The sequence below is a fragment of the Tursiops truncatus genome, chromosome 9, assembly GCF_011762595.2.
Source record: "Tursiops truncatus isolate mTurTru1 chromosome 9, mTurTru1.mat.Y, whole genome shotgun sequence".
Taxonomy (NCBI): Eukaryota; Metazoa; Chordata; class Mammalia; order Artiodactyla; family Delphinidae; genus Tursiops; species Tursiops truncatus.
The window spans coordinates 21835031-21854963 of NC_047042.1; the positions used below are offsets into that span (position 1 = coordinate 21835031).

Sequence of the window (19933 nt, forward strand, 5' to 3'; positions counted from 1 at the left end):
TTTCTATTTTTTTTCTTTAAGAGGGAAACAAAAACCCATGAGGGTAAAAATGAAAAAGAAAGGCTAGTGCTAGCAGTTAACCCCTCTGAGCTGTTCTCTGGTAACAAAATTGCTTTAACAGGATTATTAATCAGAGTTTCCCTGTCAATAATGTAGTCATTAGTGACATGTGGTGAGGCTAGTCTGAATTGAGATATATTGTATTTATAATGCATACTGGATTTCAAAGACAAAAAAGAATATAGAATACCTCAATATTTTTATATTGATTACATAAATGATACTCTGAAATATACTGAGTTAACTAAAATACATTATTAAAATTAATAGCATCTGTTTCTGTTAGGTTTTAAAGTGTAGTTAGTAAAACAATTAAAAGTACATACATGACTCATATTATATTTTATTGGACAGTGTTTTATATTTAGAGAACAAATTCAATTTGAAAGAAAAAAATCAGAAATAAGAGATGGAGATTCTAGCCAAGAGGAAAATAAATATTCTTACATAGAGACTATAATTTCCTACGTTTAAGGAAAACACTGTTCTAATAATGCTCTTATAGTATTTTTAGGACTAGAGCTGTTGACTGCCTCCATGTTAACACTTTTAGAGTAAGGACATTTTCTGATGTTGGAGTAGAATGTCCTCTTTGGGGATTTTACAATGGTACTTTTACTGTCTATAACCCTAGGACAATAACAAGGGATAGGTTGTTGAGTAGGGGGGTGACTAAGGCCCCCAGCCCTATAATCTCTATCAGCCACTAATGAAGCCATCCTAAATAACCTTTCATTCTATGCAAAAACAGTGACCTTACCATATAACATGGCCTTAAGACTTGTCCTCTAGTAGTTGATTCTCACTCCTCATCTCTTTTTTTGACCAATCATCAATATTTGTCACAGATGATCATTTCCTCCCTTTTGAAATGCTTTCATTGTTTTCTTCTCAATGTTCTTTGTTAGTTCCCTTTATGTCTCCCCATCTAACATTTTTTTTTTTTTTTTTTGAGGTACGCGGGCCTCTCACTGCTGTGGCCTCTTCCGTTGCGGAGCACAGGCTCCAGACGCTTCATAGCACTGATCCTCAGTTGCCAAATTCTTTATTTTCTTGTTTGTTTATTTTTCACATTGTCCCACTAAAACATAAGATTCATGAGGGCAGGAATTTCATTTGCTTTAACTGCTTTACCACTAGTTCCTAGAACAGTGTTTAGAACACATTGAGCACTCAATAAATATTTTCTAAGTGAGTAAATCAATGAACCCTCCAAATTAGATTTTCTCTAAGCTCCTCCTTTACAGGCATTGTGGAGTTGCTTCTGCTATTTGATAATGATATCACAAAAATGGTCAACATTTAACATTACAGAAAGAGATAATAGTGATAATGACGATGATGGTGAGGAAGAGGAAGATTAAGTTAAATACAGGAAAGGGCCATTGAGGAAGTAAAAGAGGCTGTCTTCCCAGGGAAGTTCTTACCTATGGGACTGAATGATTCAATGACTGAGGATGGAAGAGATAACCTGCAGACAACCATGGTGGGATTTAGCCAGTCTTTCAGCTAAGACAGCCACTTGCAAATCCAAAGCCAATAAAAATCAGATACCGTGATTGCCTGAATATATTCCCCCAGATTCTGCTTCTGATTGTGAGCTCTGGCTTTGGTGACAACTCCAATTTATACACTTTCCTAGGCTAAATAATGCACCCCCCCCCAAAAAAAAACGGTGTCCACAGCCTACATAATCTCCAGAACCTGTAACTGTGACAGCTAATTTTCAAAAGTGACTTGCAGATGTGATTGAGTACATTAAGGCTCTTGAGATGGGGAGTTTATCTTGGGTTATTTGGATGGGCTCAAATATAACAACATGAGTTTTGTAAGAAAGAGGCTGGCGGGTCAGAACTAGAAAAAGATTTGAAGCTGCTATTCTTTTGGCTTTGAAGATGAAGAAGGGGGGGCATGAGCTAAAGAATGAAGGCAGCCTCTAAAAATTGGAAAAGGGGGCTTCCCTGGTGGCGCAGTGGTTAAGAGTCCGCCTGCCGATGCAGGGGACACGGGTTCGTGCCCCGGTCTGGGAAGATCCCACATGTCGCGGAACGGCTGGGCCCGTGAGCCATAGCCGCTGAGCCTGCGCATCCGGAGCCTGTGCTCCACAACGGGAGAGGCCACAACAGTGAGAGGTCCGCGTACCGCAAAAAAAAAAAAAAAAAAAAAATTGGTAAAGGGAAGGGAAATGGAGTCTCCCCTGGATCCTCTGGAAGGAGCATGCCTCCCTGCCAACACCTGATTTCTACCCAGAGAAAGTCATTTTGGACTTATGACCCCCAGAGTAAGATAATAAATTTATGTTGTTTAAGCCATCGAGTCTGTGGTAATTTCTTTCAGCAGCAGTAGGAAAATGATATATACACACACTTTAGACCACTTTGTTTACCCCATCCTTGCTCTCCCAGTTCATTTTTATTTCCTAGTTATTCCAGGGAACCATTCCACTTACTCCCATGATAGCTATAATTTGCTCCCATAATTTACCCTGCTTTCTAAGAAAATGTCTTACTTTAATCCATTTTCAATTTTACTTCATGTACTTTTCTTCCACTTTCCTCTGGCTGGAAACCCAAATTTACATTCTTTGGAGAGGTAAGTTCCCTGGACAATTTGATTCTTTAGTGAATACCTTACCTTTAATTTTTATACTTCAAAAAGCTGATTATTCTCCAAATTATATCAATTAGAAAGGTAATACACATTTCTGAATGAGAATTTGACTACTTAATTCAGTGTTTGAAGTTACTAAGTGAGCACTAATTGGAAATTACTAAATTAATTATTTGCTATTTCTATATATGTATTTATAGATCATTTCAATGTTTTCAAATATTTTATAGTTAGGAACATGTATACCAGAAATTAATACTTAAAGAGTGTAATTTTTTTACATTTGTTCATTGTAGGTTAAAGCAACTTTTTCTTTAATGCTACATTTTTATGTAAGATAAGTTTGTTAAGGAGCAAATAAATATATTTATTGCATCACTTATGCATTATTCCATTTTATGTATAAAAATATATTTTTATACATTTTAGAAGAAATAGCTCTACCACTTAGGATGTTGACTCACAAAATTATTATTTCTCTGCAGTAAAATAATGTACTTTTTTAACATTTCAAATAGCAAATAAACCCTACTAAAGTTTTAAAACTAAATTTTTTAGAGACCTAGTTATTGCTTCCTTTATATAATCATTTTCTAAACAACATATTTCTACTCTTGCAAGTATTTATTCTTTAGAAACATAAAAGTCACTACTCTCAGAAATGAATTTTAAGGTAGCAATTACCTCAATCATTACTCTCAATTACTTTGGAAATTTAATGCTGTATTCTTGTTTTTATTATTACCTCAGTATATTTCTCTACATTTTAAATTTGTTTAGCTACTGGAGCTGTCAAATGCTGTTAATTTAGCAGACTCAATTATACTGTTCGGTAGAATTCTCACTTTGAGAACACTTTTGATCTACAGATAATCCTTTAAAAATATTTATAATAAAAAATTCCTGTGTTTGAGTTGTTTTACTGATGTCTTATAAAGAACCAAAAAAAAGAGAGTTAAATCAAGCAATAAAGTACTAGCCAACTATTGGAGATGTAGAATTTCACCACTGGAGGTGGGTTATCTTCATAACTCAGGCAGTAAAATTGTCCCTTTTTACTTGATAGCCATTATTTCTTTTATATATATATATATATATATATATATATATATATATATATATATGTATATATGAATATATATATATATGTATAAAGATTTACATATAAATCTTAATTTTTGTTTAAACTAAGACTAAACTTTTTAATCCCCATCTGATGTACACTGGAGTGGTTTTGCCTGCAGCATTAAGAGACCCTATAATCCAGGTGCCCCAAATAAAATATTCATCTTTTGATCCATGGCAGAATAATTAGGAGAGGCTATTGCAGCTTGCTGGATAAGTATTTACTTTTAATTTACTTCTGATTTGCAGAACAGTTAATCACTGTACATAGCAAGGTCATCTTTGTTAATTAGACTGCATACATATGTGAAGATATCCCCATACAAGATTTCCAGGTAATGCTTCCCCATGCAACTCAATTAGTCTTTAGTGATGGCAGTTAACACTTTACCCAGTTATTGCACCACTTGAGGAAGGTTATCTTCGTAACTCAGTTAGTAAAACTGTCCCTTTTCACTTGGTTAGCATTATTTCTTTTATACATATTTGTTTATATATTATTATATATATTATTTCTTTTATACATATATGTTTATAAATTCTGTGATGCACATCAGAGGACATTTACAAAGACTAATGAAGAGGTAGATATTTTAAGAAACCAACCTGAAGCAACACTATTTAGCACTTAAAAGACTTTTTTAATTTTCAAATTACTTTCACATGAATACTAATTATTAATCCTAACATTACCATGAAAAGGGTAAATAAAATTATGATTCATATTCTGGATATAATAAAAATGAGGTAAAAAGACTAAGTCCTTTTCATTTTTCTATCTCTCACTCTACCTATTTATCATATATCTATTTAAAAATCAGTTCCTCTTTAAATAAACACATGAACAACCAAACAACAACAGAACCCTCTGAACTCAAGATTTCATCTATTTGAAAGATCACCTATGGGAGACTGGTTCACTTTTTCTCCATGAAACCCATCATTCTGTTTGTTCTACCTCTTGCCCATTCCAACCAATTATTCCTTTTAAATTAGTACCCCAGAGCTTAACAAAGCCATAGTTTACAGTGCCTTTGTTTATGAACACACCAAGGCCACTAGAGTTAAAGTGATTTAGTTAAAGCTGTAGAATCAGCAACAGAGTCCAGATGCATGCAAATCTCTATACTGTCTGTCTTCTACCATAAAACTGGCTGCCACATATCAAGGCGGGATTTTTACTATTTTTTATTTCCTCTAATTTTTCCTCTTGCTCCCCCAGTTAATACCTCACTATGCCATTTTCTACTTCTGTGATACAAAGAAAATCAAGAACATACTGACCTATGAGTAGCTAGGAGTTAGGGAAGGGAGAGATGTTCTATAGCAGGGTCAGTCCTTCCAGGCTGAGCATTATGGACAAGCACGTGCCAGAGCAAGGAATAAAGAAGCAGCCCCGAAGTCTGGATCATTTACTATTAAACTGAAAGAACACTCTCAAAGTGGAAACTTGGAGGGTATTAATTTTCATAAGAAAGGTCCACACATCTTGTGTGGAGGATGAATAATGTGGCACTTCTTCTAAGTCAAGGAATTGAAATGTTATTTTATAACTTTACATGGCTTCATAACTTTAGGCAATGGAAAGTAAGAATCATAAGAATGAATTGGAAAAAAGTATAGACATAGGTGTGCTAATGAATACAACTTTAATTGCTAAAATCTTTCAGGCAAAAACTGATTTCAGGGAAGAGCATCCACTTATAATGACTATTATGTCAATTTAACAACATTAATACAGCCAAAATATGACAACTTAATGCTGATTATGTTCTGAACATGTTGATAACTATGCTTTCTAGTCTCTGCATGGAGCCTAATTGAAAAATGATTATCTTATTTTCAAGGTTTATCATTAACTAGAGAAAAAAGGACAGTGTGGTATTTTTCTTTTATCCCTAATGAACCAATATTCCAAGTCACAAATTTATCTAAGCGATTGAAGTGATCCAGTTCAAGGTGCAAACTAAATAAAAATTCCACAGAACACTACAGAACCTTTATTTCCCATTAATCTCTCTTTTCGCATTAATCATGTCTGAAAGTCTTTTCTACTGCAGAAAATAGAATAGCAATATGAATTTTATTAAAAATAGTTATATTTCTTCATTATTTTTAATAAAAGAAACAACCAGCCTGCCAGGTTGAAGCACTGATGAACAATGCAATAATAGCATATGCTTTATAGAGACTCCTTTCTTTTACTTTGACATATGTACACATAGCAAAGGAAAAAGCAAGGTTTATAATTGCCTATCTCACTTATTTTCAAGAACTGAGCAAGGGGTTAACATGTTTTGTCCTAGTATTCACTTTCATATGAAGGATACTTTGGTTTGTGCCAGAATTCTAATCTGTGCTGTGATATAACAAATGAACTTCCAAATCTTAATGTAATGTTCAACATTGCAAGTTTTAAATCTGGCTTGTTTAATGTGGTCCAGGACAGTCTCCATTCTTGTGATGGGTACACCAACTAAAATAGATGGCCATTAAGTTCACTGCAGCAGGAGAAGAGAGATGCAGGAAGAGACCAGCTCATGGCTTTCTCAGTCATATTGTCTCGAACTATTCATATGGCCCCTACACAACTACAAAGAAGGCTGCAAAACACAGAAACACATGATACTCACTGACCTTTATTTAGACCTCTTCCACAATTGAGATTTGATTATTTCCAAGAAATTGAACCCAAACCAAGCAAAATGTTGGTTTGAGTCCAGGTAGTTTTAATTTCAGGGGGACTAGGCTTTATTCATTAGCACAAAACCAGTAATATGTCTGCTAAATCTATAAAAGACTAGGAAAAAGCAACTCTCACGAGACGGAAAGTTCATTTTGAACAGAAGTAGAAAATATCTGGAAATCTGCTTACTCTCTCTTAATCTTGCAATTAAACCCATTAATTAAAGTCCTGTGTTATTTTGCATTCTCCAATGCTTAACTGATCTTCTGTAAGCTTGGCTAGAAGGGTTGGAAGAGGGTCAATAGACTTGGACAAAATTTTACAGCTTGTTGATATTTCACGTGGTTGTTGCTGAAAGTATTATTATTTTTAATTCATTTTTTATACAGCAGGTTCTTATCAGTTATCTATTTTATACATACTTCTGTATATATGTCAATCCCAATCTCCCAATTCATTCCACCACCATCAACCCCCAGCCCCCGCTTTACCCCTTTGGTGTCCATATGTTTGTTCTCTACATCTGAGTTCTATTTCTGCCTTGCAAACTGTTTATCTGTGCCATTTTTGCAGATTCCACATATATGCGTTAATATATGGTATTCGTTTTCCTCTCTCTGACTTACTTCACTGGTAGTCTCTAGGTCCATCCATGTCTCTACAAATGACCCAACTGCATTCCTTTTTATGGCTGAGTAATATTCCAATGTATATATGTACCACATCTTCTTTATCCATTCGTCTGTCCATGGGAATTTAGGTTGCTTCCATGACCTGGCTATTGTAAACAGTGCTGCCATGAACATTGGGGTGCATGTTTCTTTTGGAATTATGGTTTTCTCTGGGTATATGCTCAGTAGTGGGATTGCTGGGTTGTATGGTAGTTCTATTTTTAATTTTTTAAAGAACTTCCATACTGTTCTCCATAGTGGTTATATCAATTTACATTCCCACCAACAGACAAGAGGGTTCCCTTTTCTCCACACATTCTCCAGCATTTGTTGTTTGTAGATTTTCTGATGATGCCCATTCTAACTGGTGTGAGGTGATACCTCATTGTAGTTTTGATTGCATTTCTCTGATAATTAATGATGTTGAGAAGCTTTTCACGTGCTTCTTGGCCATCGGTATGTCTTCTTTGGAGAAATGTTTATTTAGATCTGCTGCCCATTTTTTAATTGGACTGTTTCTTTTTTTAATACTGAGCTGCATGAGCTGTTCATCCATTTTGGAGATTAATCCTTTGATTAATCCGTTGATGCGTTTGCAAATATTTTCTCGAATTCTGAAGGTTGTCTTTTCATCTAGTTTATAGTTTCCTTTGCTGTGAAAAAGCTTTTAAGTTTCATTAGGTCTCATTTTTTTGTTTATGTTTTCATTTCCATTACTCTAGGAGGTGGGTCAAAAAAGATCTTGCTGTGATTTATGTCAAAGAGTGTTCTTCCTATGTTTTCCTCAAAGAATTTTATAGTGTCCGGTCTTACATTTAGGTCTTCAATCCATTTTGAGTTTATTTTTGTGTACCGTGTTAGAGAGTGTTCTAATTTCATTCTTTCACACGTAGCGGCCAGTTTTCCCAGCACCACTTATTGAAGAGGCTGCCTTTTCTCCATTATACATCCTTGCCCCCTCTGTCATAGATTAGTTGACCACAGGTGCATGGGTTTGTCTCTGGGCTTTCTATCCTGTTCTATTGATCTATATTTCTGTTTTTGTGCCAGTACCATATTGTCTTGATTACTGTAGCTTTGTAGTATAGTCTGAAGTCAGGGAATCTGCTTCCTCTATCTCTGTTTTTTCCCCTCAAGATTGCTTTGGCTATTCGGGGTCTTTTGTGTCTCCATACAAATTTTAAGATTTTTTGTTCTACTGTTGAAAAAAGTGCCATTGGTAATGTGATAGGGAATGTATTGAATCTGTAGATTGCTTTGGGTAGTATAGTCATTTTCCCAATATTGATTCTTCCAATCCAAGAACATGGTATATCTCTCCATCTGTTTGTGGCATCTTTGATTTCTTTCATCAGTGTCTTATAGAGTCTTACCTTTTAATTACTCTGTGTGAGAAACCCTACTGACTTGCCTATATTTTTAAATAGTGCTGTAAAGATCACAGTGTGCACTGATTTAACCTCCCTTTAGCTAGATCTATTTGGGTGTTTCCCAAGGCCGTTCACTTGTATAAGTGACACATTACAGTTCAACATTAGAAGACACTATATTTCATGTTAAACATCTTATAAAGATTATAATCACATTTTCACGACAACATACCTAATGCTTCAGAAGCCTTTGTGTCACGTCTCAACTCATTACACATTCCAAAGGAGGAAAGCGATTTTAAAAGCTTTGTATTTCTCATTATGTTTATTTTCCCATCCACTTACTAGGACTGGATCATATTTCAGAGTTTCATGAATAGTGAAGGCAGATTTCAAGGAACATCAGAGTTATGATGCATCCTTAACTTGACATTCATAGAAAAATCTGAAATTCCATGCATGGCTTGTTTTATACAGAACTGCACTTAATTTAAACCCAGCTCTTTATTTATCCCTGAAGTGTCTGCTGTATTTGATATATCTTCAGCTTCCATAAGCTGTTTACACCTGCTCAATTTTGAGGGCATTACATAACCAGAATATTTTAAGCCAATTTGATGACCTGATTTGAATTATGATAAAATAAAGAACAGGAAGCCAGCGGAATTTGAAAATGATGGCATTTTAGATCAGAAAGAACCATTGGAATTCACTTTATTCCCTTACCTCTCTCTCCCTAGTCCCAAAGGTAAAGCCTATGCCAAGGTTCTAGAGTGAGTTAGTGGCATAGCCAGTCCAGAACCAATGGTTTTCAATTCTTAGATGAATGCTCTTTCCATAGTGCCATGTTGCCAAATAGGTAAAGCAAAGGGTTATTTCTACTTATTATGCTCTAACAAGGCTAAACTGCAATGTGCAAATAACTGACTAGTACACTAAACATAAGGATATCAGTAACCACAATTAGTGTTCCTTTTTTCATTGTTCTTTTGGTCGGGTGTATTTGGATTGAGTGCTCTACTACAAATCTACAGCCTTAAAGTCCTGTAATAATGCTAGTGTCCACTGCCTATAGTTTTCCTTCAGCTACTACAATTATCCAACAGCCTATGTACTCTTCAGCTGACTTTGGAAACTTGGGTAGGTCTGAACCTGCTAGAGTCCTAATTCTTTCTATTCAAAAAGTGAAGAGGCATACAATGAGGTGTGTTGACTGAATTATATCCAACTAGGCTACAACCTTTAAGTCTGCAGGGAGCAGATTCTAGGCTCCCTGGAAGGTGAGCTATTTTCCATTTAAAGTGATGACTGGCTCTTCTAAAGGTGGAAAAATGGCTTCACACACCCATCTCCAATTCTTCCTTGGGCAGCTGCTGGAACCAATGAAGCCCAGGAGTATACATACTCTCGGCTGTGGTCCACAAACCCAGACTTCCTATGGAGAGCCTTCCTCTTATGAAGAGGAAAGAGAGATACAAACCAAAAGGAAAAAAAACCAAGAAGAAAGATAGGGTCACAACCAAAAAAAAGCTGATCAAGTCAGGGCAACGGGAATTTTATGTGGTTTAGAAGATCAGTAATATTGTTCACTGTTGGTGTTTATTGCTTTTCTTTTGTGCCAGATATGTTCTTTTATTCTAAAGCTAGTGCCCTGTGGTGTCAAATGGATAAATCAATACCGTTCCTTCTAATGTTCCTTGACTTTCCATTTTAAGAAACATTTTGAAGCCATTTCTCTCCTGTAATGTATTCTGTCAACCAAACCAATGAATGTTACTATATGACTAGGAAAGATGCATTTGTTTTGTTCAATAAAAAAAAGAAAAAATCTACGGTATTTTCACATATATGACATGAAACTAGATCTTACTATTCTCAGCGATAAGAGGGAGAGGGCAAACCTAATACAGCTTTCTATAAACCAACAACACATTTCTAATAAATATACCATACATATGGGCATACATATGAATGACTAGAACCTTTTCTAATATTTGACAGTGCTCAGAAGCTTTTGAATTTTTCCTTTTGGCCTAGCTTCCCAGGGGGCAGTTTATAAATCTCTCAAGAAATTTAGTTTCATTTGTTTATAGATTTCCTTCTCCTTTGGCTCACACTGCTAATAACCATATTTATTCTCTAATAACCCTTATTCTCAACACTTAGCACAAAACATAATTAGGCTTTTTTTTTAAAATCCAAATTATTTTCAAAGAACAAAAATCTGGAACTTGACTCTGAAATAACTGTAAAAGAACAAAATTCATATCTAAAAGCAACTTCAAAAAAGAGCCTCTAAATTGATGATTCTTGTTTGAAGCAATAAGGTTAAACGTGAAACAGATGTGTAATATACAGCTGTTGCAATATATTGTTATTTATTGTTATTTATTTATTTTTTGCGGTACGCGGGCCTCTCGCTGTTGTGGCCTCTCCCGTTGCGGAGCACAGGCTCCAGACGCGCAGGCTCAGCAGCCATGGCTCATGGGCCCAGCCGCTCCGCGGCATGTGCGATCTTCCCGGACCGGGGCACGAACCCGTGTCCCCTGCATCGGCAGGCGGACTCTCAGCCACTGTACCACCAGGGAAGCCCAATATATTGTTTTAAAATACAGTTGGATCTTATATCTCTAGTCCTATGCCTGCATGTCTACCTACAGTTCAACCTACCATTCCAGCACAGAGGCTTATATTGCTTAAAGATATTCTGGGTACTTAATCATGTTCTTGATCACCTTCAACTCAGAGAATTTCATTTCATTGTTAGAAGATGATTTTAGTTTTTTGGTATTCCACAGATTGATTCCACTCTCACTTCTTACCATATGCTTAAAACCTTCATGATGAAAATTATGAGTAATTAGATTCATTCATGCCCACCAAAACTATTGCCTTGTTGAATAATAAGCATATTTTGGCAAGCTTTAAAAGTACTGATTTTTGCTTAAGTATTAAAATTATTTTTCCCCATGAAGTATACTAGAAAGCTCTGCCCTAATTCCAGACTTTATAATAGATATGTGGTCACCAGCTTCTCTCCAATAGTTATCTCTGACCATAGTCTTACATGGGATTATATAATTAGGGCAAAGGGATGTTGACTCTGCATGGTAACTTTCAGTGGGTTGGTAACTGCTCTTTTTAAAAGAAAACAGTCCCTATAACATTTTAAGTCTGCTTCTATTTGCTTTTCCATGAAAGATAATCTAGTATAACAGAGAATTTAAAAAACTACATTAGAAGCCTTACAATTTTATTCTTGAGCATGCTTCTTTTTAACATGGTTTAGTTATACTAACAAAGTGCTTAAATATGTAGAAACATCACTGTGAGTTACACCTCAATCAGCTCTTCCATAAAAGTAATTTCTTTCGTATCTTAAATCTATGTTTTTCATTTTATTTGCTTTTTATAGAAGAATTTAGGCCTTTAGTTTTATTGATTTTTGTCTTTTACTTGGCATATACACACTGGTATTTCTTTTGGCTTCAAATAAATTTAAAATATTTCCCAATAAAACAACTGAAAATATAGAATCAGTTCCTAAGGATCTTTTCTATATAATTCAGTTTGAAAGAATGATGAACTGATCTCATGAGGGCCTCTTTGTGTGTGTGTGTGTGTGTGTGTGTGTGTGTGTGTGTGTGTGTGTGTGTATACACACTCATGCTCACTATATGCCCAACAGTCCTGTCTCTGTGACCAAGTCCTGCCTTCCATGCTTAGAGACACAACTTAAAAAAATATGTTTTTGAAGAATTATGTTCTGAGATAAGGTTCTGGGAAGACAAAATGCAAAGGCTAAGTGTAGGCACCTCTTGGTTATGGGGCAGGGAACACATTGATGGGATTTTACATTATAAGCAGTTAAGGCCCAGTAGAGATTTGGACTGACCACCTCCCTCCCGTGCTTAGCTCAGAAATCAGCCAGCAGCCAGGCCCAGATTTCCTTCAGAGGGAGTTATAGCAGCTAAGTTGTTCACAATAAGATTTGGATGAGTACTGTGTGTGTGTGAGGGGAGGGAGTCTCTGCAGCCCTCGTCCCAGAACTCCCCCTTACACACTAGGCACTAAGGAAATCCAGCTGCTTTCTTTTTAGTAGTAGTTGGTGGTGGTGGAATAATGTGGTGGCAGTAAGCAGAATTACTCCGTTGGGTCTCGTCTTACTAAACAAGTTAAACCACCCAAACATAGTTACAAGTTAACAACAATTTTGTTTCCATGACCTATTCCTGTTAGTAAATTAAACAAGAGGTATACATATTAATGAATGCATATATAAAGGCAGAGACAAGCTCTTCAATAATACATTTTCCTATTATGGTATTGGGTACTGAAAACCAATGAGAATTATTTGACCCAAAGAATATGTAACAAATGTCACTCCATACTCAAAGCCAATAGATATACTGGATACACATGTAAATTTCTAAACAATAGCAGGATTTTTCACATTACTGACATATCTTTGCTGCACACTCTTTGAAAATGTCTGAACATTTCATTAAAACATATACTGAGTGAAGTTGCCAGATTGTCCAGGTCCAGTTCATCAGTAAAAAAGTGATTATAGATAATATAAATTAGAATCACATCTATCTTAGATGTTTTTTTCACTTTTATGCCAAGTTAAGAGCATTGTTAGTGAATGGTATTATTGGAATAGGCTATTAGGAGTGCTGGCTACAAATTCAAAGAATAATTGTTTGATCATAATATTCATATTCAATAAGTTTCTAATCATCTCCTTTATAGGAGCTATTCAAGGATTTCTAATTGAATTTATGACATTGTAGCAAATTCACATCACGAACCTCTTTATGTTTACTCATATAAGCCTAGTTATTTTACTTTTATATGTATTTTTCCATCATAATATTTCTTTGGAACTCTGAAGAGAGAGGACTTATTTAAGAAGTTAATTAACTAAAGCAAAATTTACTCCTATTATCTTCATATTTAATTAAGACTTCTTATTTACGTCATCACCTTAGCAAGGACTACAGATATTCTTTTTTTTTTTATTATTACAGATATTCTTGAATGTCAGCCTCTTATCTATTTCCCTCAGCTTTTAAATGTAATAAAGTACCTGGATTCTTTATTCAGTATTTCAGATCTCCTTTCTTTCATGTCACAAAAGATAAATTCACACAGCTGCACTGACAACATCACAGTTTTGAACATGCGTCCACCCATTTCCTTATAAATAGTTCAGTCACTTACTTTAATCCATCTTCCTCTGCCCATCACTCTAATGTCAAACTTACAAGCTTAAGAATGCACTTTTGCAACTTCTAGTTGTTGTTTTTTTTTTTCAACGTATTTATTGGAGTATAATTGCTTTACAGTGGTGTGTTAGTTTCTGCTGTATAATGAAGTGAATCAGCTATATGCATACGTATATCCCCACATCACCTCCCTCTTGTGTCTCCCTCCCACCCTCCTTATCCCACCCCTCTAGGTGGTCACAAAGCACGGAGCTGATCTCCCTGTGCTACGTAGCTGCTTCGAACTAGCTATCTATTTTACATTTGGTAACGTATATATGTCAATGCTACTCTCTTACTTCGTCCCAGCTTACCCTTCCCCCTCCCCATGTCCTCAAGTCCATTCTCTACATCTGTGTCTTTATTCCTGTCCTGCCCCTAGGTTCATCAGAACCATTTTTATTTTTAGATTCCATATATATGTGTTAGCATACGGTATTTGCTTTTCTCTTTCTGACTTACTTCACTCTGTATGACAGACTCTAGGTCCATCCACTTCACTACAAATAAATGAATTTCGTTTCTTTTTATGGATGAGTAATATTCCATTGTATATATGTGCCACATCTTCTTTATCCATTCATCTGTCGATGGACACTTAGGTTGCTTCCATATCCTAGCTATTGTAAATACAGCTGCAATGAACATTGTGGTACATGACTCTTTTTGAATTATGGTTTTCTCAGGGTATATGCCCAGTAGTGGGATTGCTGGGTCATATGGTAATTCTATTTGTAGTTTTTTAAGGAACCGCCGTACTGTTCAGAGTCCAAAAGTCTACTCACTTAACTAACACACACTCACAGAGGTAGCATTTGGACTGACAAGATGTCAATCAATAAGCATTCTCATCTAGGAATGTCTGATAGTGGTGCCCTGGCATTTTTGTTTTGATGAACATTTAGTGCTAACACTGGGAAGGGCCACCCCTCCTAAGATGTGTGTAGGTGAAAAGGGTTGGATGCTGAATTATCCATTTCACTTCTTTGTGTGTTTTCAGTATTTTGTTATAGTCATCCTTAATCCATACCTTTCACATAGTTCTGGCAGTTCAATCCCAGAAACTATATACATATATATATAAATATATATTTATACATATATACACACATATACATACATATATATACACATACCTATATATATGTATGTATGTGTGTGTGTATATATATATATATATATATATATATATACATGGTTTATTTGTTTCACTTATTTCAGCCAAGATTTTCTTTCTTTAATATCAACCTTCCACTGCCCACATCTTTGAGTTTATTAAAGTTTAGAACAAAACTAAAACAAAAGGAACACACACAACACTCACAGATCAGAGTTTCCAGATAGATATTGGAAAGTTTCTGGAGGTCATGGAATCTACCTTGAAGGAAATTGATTTTGATATCTATCTAGGATCTAGGACCTGGCTTGAAACGTCCTTGAATTGTCCTAAAGTAAACAGAAGATTCTCAAATGAGCTGAAGCAGGTACTAAAAAGTTGATTTGTGAATTTTATCATTTTACCAATTCCTCTCTTTTGAAGTAGCACCTGCTCATAATCAGGGATTGTTGTGAATTTCTATAGGCTGTATATTAAGAAATATGTGCCCAACACTCAACGTTATCACTTTCTCAGAGTTACAGAACATTTAACTTTACTTTCCAATGCATAATTTCCTTTCCACTTGTAAGACTCCCCTGCTGCAAACCAGTGATGAGATTGGGAGTTACTGTGTAGATTCCATCTATGAAATAGCTGTTTCAGCTAATGAATTGAATTTGCATTCTCTTGTCTCCCTGTGTGGAGTTCTACCCCAATTATGATTCATTCTGAAATCACCAACATCCTGGACTAGAACTAATATTTCTCCATGCTAACTTGAGAAGTTAGGCTTTACAGCTTGAAAATCATGTCTCTTCTGGCTATGACATCATCATAAACCACACAACTGCAGTTACAAGCTTTTGCATTTAAAACTTCCATATCTCAAATAAATTGTCTATTCCAAAAGTCCACCATTTAAAAAATCAGTGTAATTGGACTTTTCTTTTAAATTAAACAATGAATATACAGTGAACATTTATCTGTTACCATAGGAAAAAAAAATTGCCTGTTACTCACATGGCACTGTGCGGAGGTAGAGGTTGTCACGAATGATTTGCTGAAGTTCGTGGTCCACAGAACCCTTCTGAAATCGTAAGTTGAGGTAGTGACGAAGATCCTTATCAACAATTCCTCCTAGAATAATACAGTTTCTTAATAAAGGATGTTGGAAAATATTTTAACTATGTAATTTGATCTGTCATAAACATACTCATGAAGCCATTTAAAACATGCATTATTTCACATTGCTCTTTTGACCTTCTGAAACATTTGCTGCCCATAATAATAAAAGATAACATTCACTAAGATAACAATTATCCACTCAGTCAGTGCTCAGTGTTTTACATGCACTCTTTGTTTTTCATTTAGAATGAAGTCTTTATTACGGCAAAGGACACATGGTACTCTCGAACTGAAATCATACTAAAATGCCATAGTGTATCTCATTGCATGGCTAAAAAGACTTTTTTTTTACTTCCCACTCTCCCTTTCTCCCAGTCTTTCTGCCTTTGAATTTGACCACTCTAGGTATCTTAGACAAGTGGAATCGTATAATATTTGCCATTTGTGACAGGCTTATTTCACTTAGTATGTCTTCAAGGTTTGAAAAGGTTTTTCAGTTATTTCAAGTTACTCTGGATTTACATAAGTAGAGTGATAAAGAAGTTAAAAGAAAAAGAACTACACCAATATTAATGCTTTACTACCTTTATAAAATGAATCAAAATAATGTATCTGCCATATAAAATATGTGCAGATGTTTTTAACTACAGACAATGTTTGAAAGACTTTAGGTATTTTTAAATTTTATTATTATTATTATAGAAATAATAATAACATATATTTTTTTAATAACATAATTTTGAGTACGTTTTTCATTATAATCTAATGAAAAACAAACTGGGCTACAGGTAAGAAAATCAATACTGTGAATTTATCAAAGATTATTTTCATATTTAATGATAATTATGTTAAATTATGAAGATTTATCTAAGGCCCTTCATATTCTTATACTTGGAAGAATGAATTATAAATCAAAATACTTATAAAAATATAAATAAGAATTTCTAAAACCCTGATCTTTTCAAACATATTAGGGTAATTGAGCCAAGACAAAGAATTAAAGATAGGGGAAATAGGATGTCTGTAATAGTTACAAAAATCATATTCTCTTCAAATCCTTTTGAATCTCAAAATTATAATTCATTATCAATCTATTTGCACCACCATGACCACATAAAATAGCCTTATGGACGCAGCCCACGGGTCCTCCCACGGGGATCCGGCCTGAGGAGCAGTGGCGGGAGCTTCGAGACTAGGGCGGCGCGAAAGGTAGGAGGTGTGGAGAATTTCGGGTTTCGAAAAAGGTTTTGCTGACTGATTCCAACAAAAGTGAGGCATGGCTTCCGGAAAGATGGCGGAAGTGTAAGACGCGGAGATCACCTTCCTCCCCACAGATACACCAGAAATACATCTACACGTGGAACAACTCCTACAGAACACCTACTGAACACTGGCAGAAGACCTCAGACCTCCCAAAAGGCAAGAAACTCCTCGCACGTACCTGAGTAAGGCAAAAGAAAACAGAATAAACAGAGACAAAAGGGTAGGGACGGGACCTGCACCAGTGGGAGGGAGCTGCGAAGGAGAAAAGGTTTCTACACACTAGGAAGCCCCTTTGTGGGCGGAGACTGCGGGTGGCGGAGGGGGAAAGCTTCGGGGCCGCGGAGGAGAGCGCAGCCACAGGGGTGCGGAGGGCAAAGTGGAGAGATTCCTGCACAGAGGATCGGTGCTGACCGGCACTCACCAGCCCGAGAGGCTTGTCTGCTCACCCACCGGGGCAGGCGGGGCTGGGAGTTGAGGCTCGGGCTTCGGTCGGAGCGCCGGGAGAGGACGGGTGTTGGCGGCGTGAACGCAGCCTGCAGGGGGTTAGTGAACCACAGCTAGCCGGGAGGGAGTCCGGGGAAAAGTCTGGAGCTGCCGAAGAGGCAAGAGACTTTTTCTTCCCTCTTTATTTCCTGGTGCACGAGGAGAGGGGATTAAGAGAGACGCTTAAAGGAGCTCCAGAGACGGGCGCGAGCCACGGCTAAAAGCGCGGACCGCAGAGACGGGCATGAGATGCTAAGGTTGCTGCTGCCACCAAGAAGCCTGTGTGCGAGCACAGGTCACTTTCCACACCGCCTTTCCGGGGAGCCTGTGCAGTCCGCCACACCAGGGTCCCAGGATCCAGGGACAACTCCCCCGGGAGAACGCACGGCGCGCCTCAGGCTGGTGCAACGTCACGCCAGCCTCTGCCACCGCAGGCCTGCCCCACACTCCGTGCCCCTCCCTCCCCCCCAGCCTGAGTGAGCCACAGCCCCCGAATCAGCGGTTCCTTTAACCCCGTCTTGTCTGAGCGAAGAACAGATGCCCTCCGGTGACCTACACGCAGAGGCAGGGTCAAATCCAAAGCTGAGCCCCGGGAGCTCTGAGAACAAAGAAGACAAAGGGAAATCTCTCCCAGCAGTCTCAGGAGCAGCGGATTAAATCTCCACAATCAACTTGATGTACCCTGCACCTGTGGAATACATGAATAGACAACGAATCACCCCAAATTGAGGAGGTGGACTTTGAGAGCAAGGTTTATGATTTTTTCCCCTTTTCCTCTTTTTGTGAGTGTGTATGTGTGTGTATGCTTCTGTGTGAGATTTTGTCTGTATAGCTTTGCTTCCACCATTTGTCCTAGGGTTCTATCCGTCTGTTTTTTTGTTTTGGCTTGGTTTTTAAGTTTTTTTCTTAATAATAATTTTTTTTATTTTAATAACTTTGTTATATTTTATCTGACTTTATTTTATTTTACCTTATATTATTTCTTTCTTTTTTCCTTCCTTCCTTCCTTCCTTTCTCCCTCCCTCCCTCCCTCCTTTCTTTCTTTCTCTCTCTCTCCCTCCCTCCCTCCCTCCCTCCCTCTCTCTCTCTCTCTCTCTCTCTCTCTTTCTTTCTTTCTTCTTCTACTAATTCTTTCTTTCTACTTTTTCTCCCTTGTATTCTGAGCCGTGTGGATGAAAGGCTCTTGCTGCAGCCAGGAGTCTGTGCTGTGCCTCTGAGGTGGGAGAGCCAACTTCAGGACACTGGTCCACAAGAGACCTCCCAGCTCCACATAATATCAAACGGCGAAAATCTCCCAGAGATCTCCATCTCAACACCAGCACCCAGCTTCACTCAACGACCAGCAAGCTACAGTGCTGGACACCCTATGCCAAACAACTAGCAAGACAGGAACACAACCCCACCCATTAGCAAAGAGGCTGCCTAAAATCACAATAAGTCCACAGACACCCCAAAGCACACCACCAGACGTGGACCTGCCCACCAGAAACACAAGATCCAGCCTCATCCACCAGAACACACACACCAGTCCCCTCCACCAGGAAGCCTACACAACCCACTGAACCAACCTTAGCCACTGGGGACAGACACCAAAAACAACGGGAACTACGAACCTGCAGCCTGCAAAAAGGAGACCCCAAACACAGTAAGATAAGCAAAATGAGAAGACAGAAAAACACAGAGCAGATGAAGGAGCAAGATAAAAACCCACCAGACCTAACAAATGAAGAGGAAACAGGCAGTCTACCTGAAAAAAATTCACAATAATGATAGTAAAGATGATCCAAAATCTTGGAAATAGAAGAGACAAAATGCAAGAAACATTTAACAAGGACCTAGAAGAACTAAAGATGAAACAAGCAACGATGAACAACACAATAAATGAAATAAAAAATACTCTAGAGGGGATCAATAGCAGAATAACTGAGGTAGAAGAACGGATAAGTGACCTGGAAGATAAAAGAGTGGAAATAACTGCTGCAGAGCAGAATAAAGAGAAAAGAATGAAAAGACCTGAGGACAGTCTCAGAGACCTCTGGGACAACACTAAACACGCCAAAATTCGAATTATAGGGGTTCCAGAAGAAGAAGAGAAAAAGAAAGGACTGAGAAAATATTTGAAGAGATTATAGTTGAAAATTTCATTAATGTGGGAAAGGAAATAGTTAATC

At 37.1% G+C, this 19933-nt stretch overlaps 1 protein-coding gene across 1 annotated transcript in view; it reads right to left on the minus strand.

The window, feature by feature from the left end:
• MAGI2 (membrane associated guanylate kinase, WW and PDZ domain containing 2) overlaps positions 1-19933 on the minus strand; it is a 1339714-nt gene that overhangs the window by 947916 nt on the left and 371865 nt on the right. Inside the window, exon 2 of the mRNA XM_033862934.2 lies at positions 15912-16028. Within this exon, the coding sequence (XP_033718825.2) occupies positions 15912-16028 (117 nt within the window). The remainder of the gene's footprint in view (positions 1-15911; positions 16029-19933) is intronic.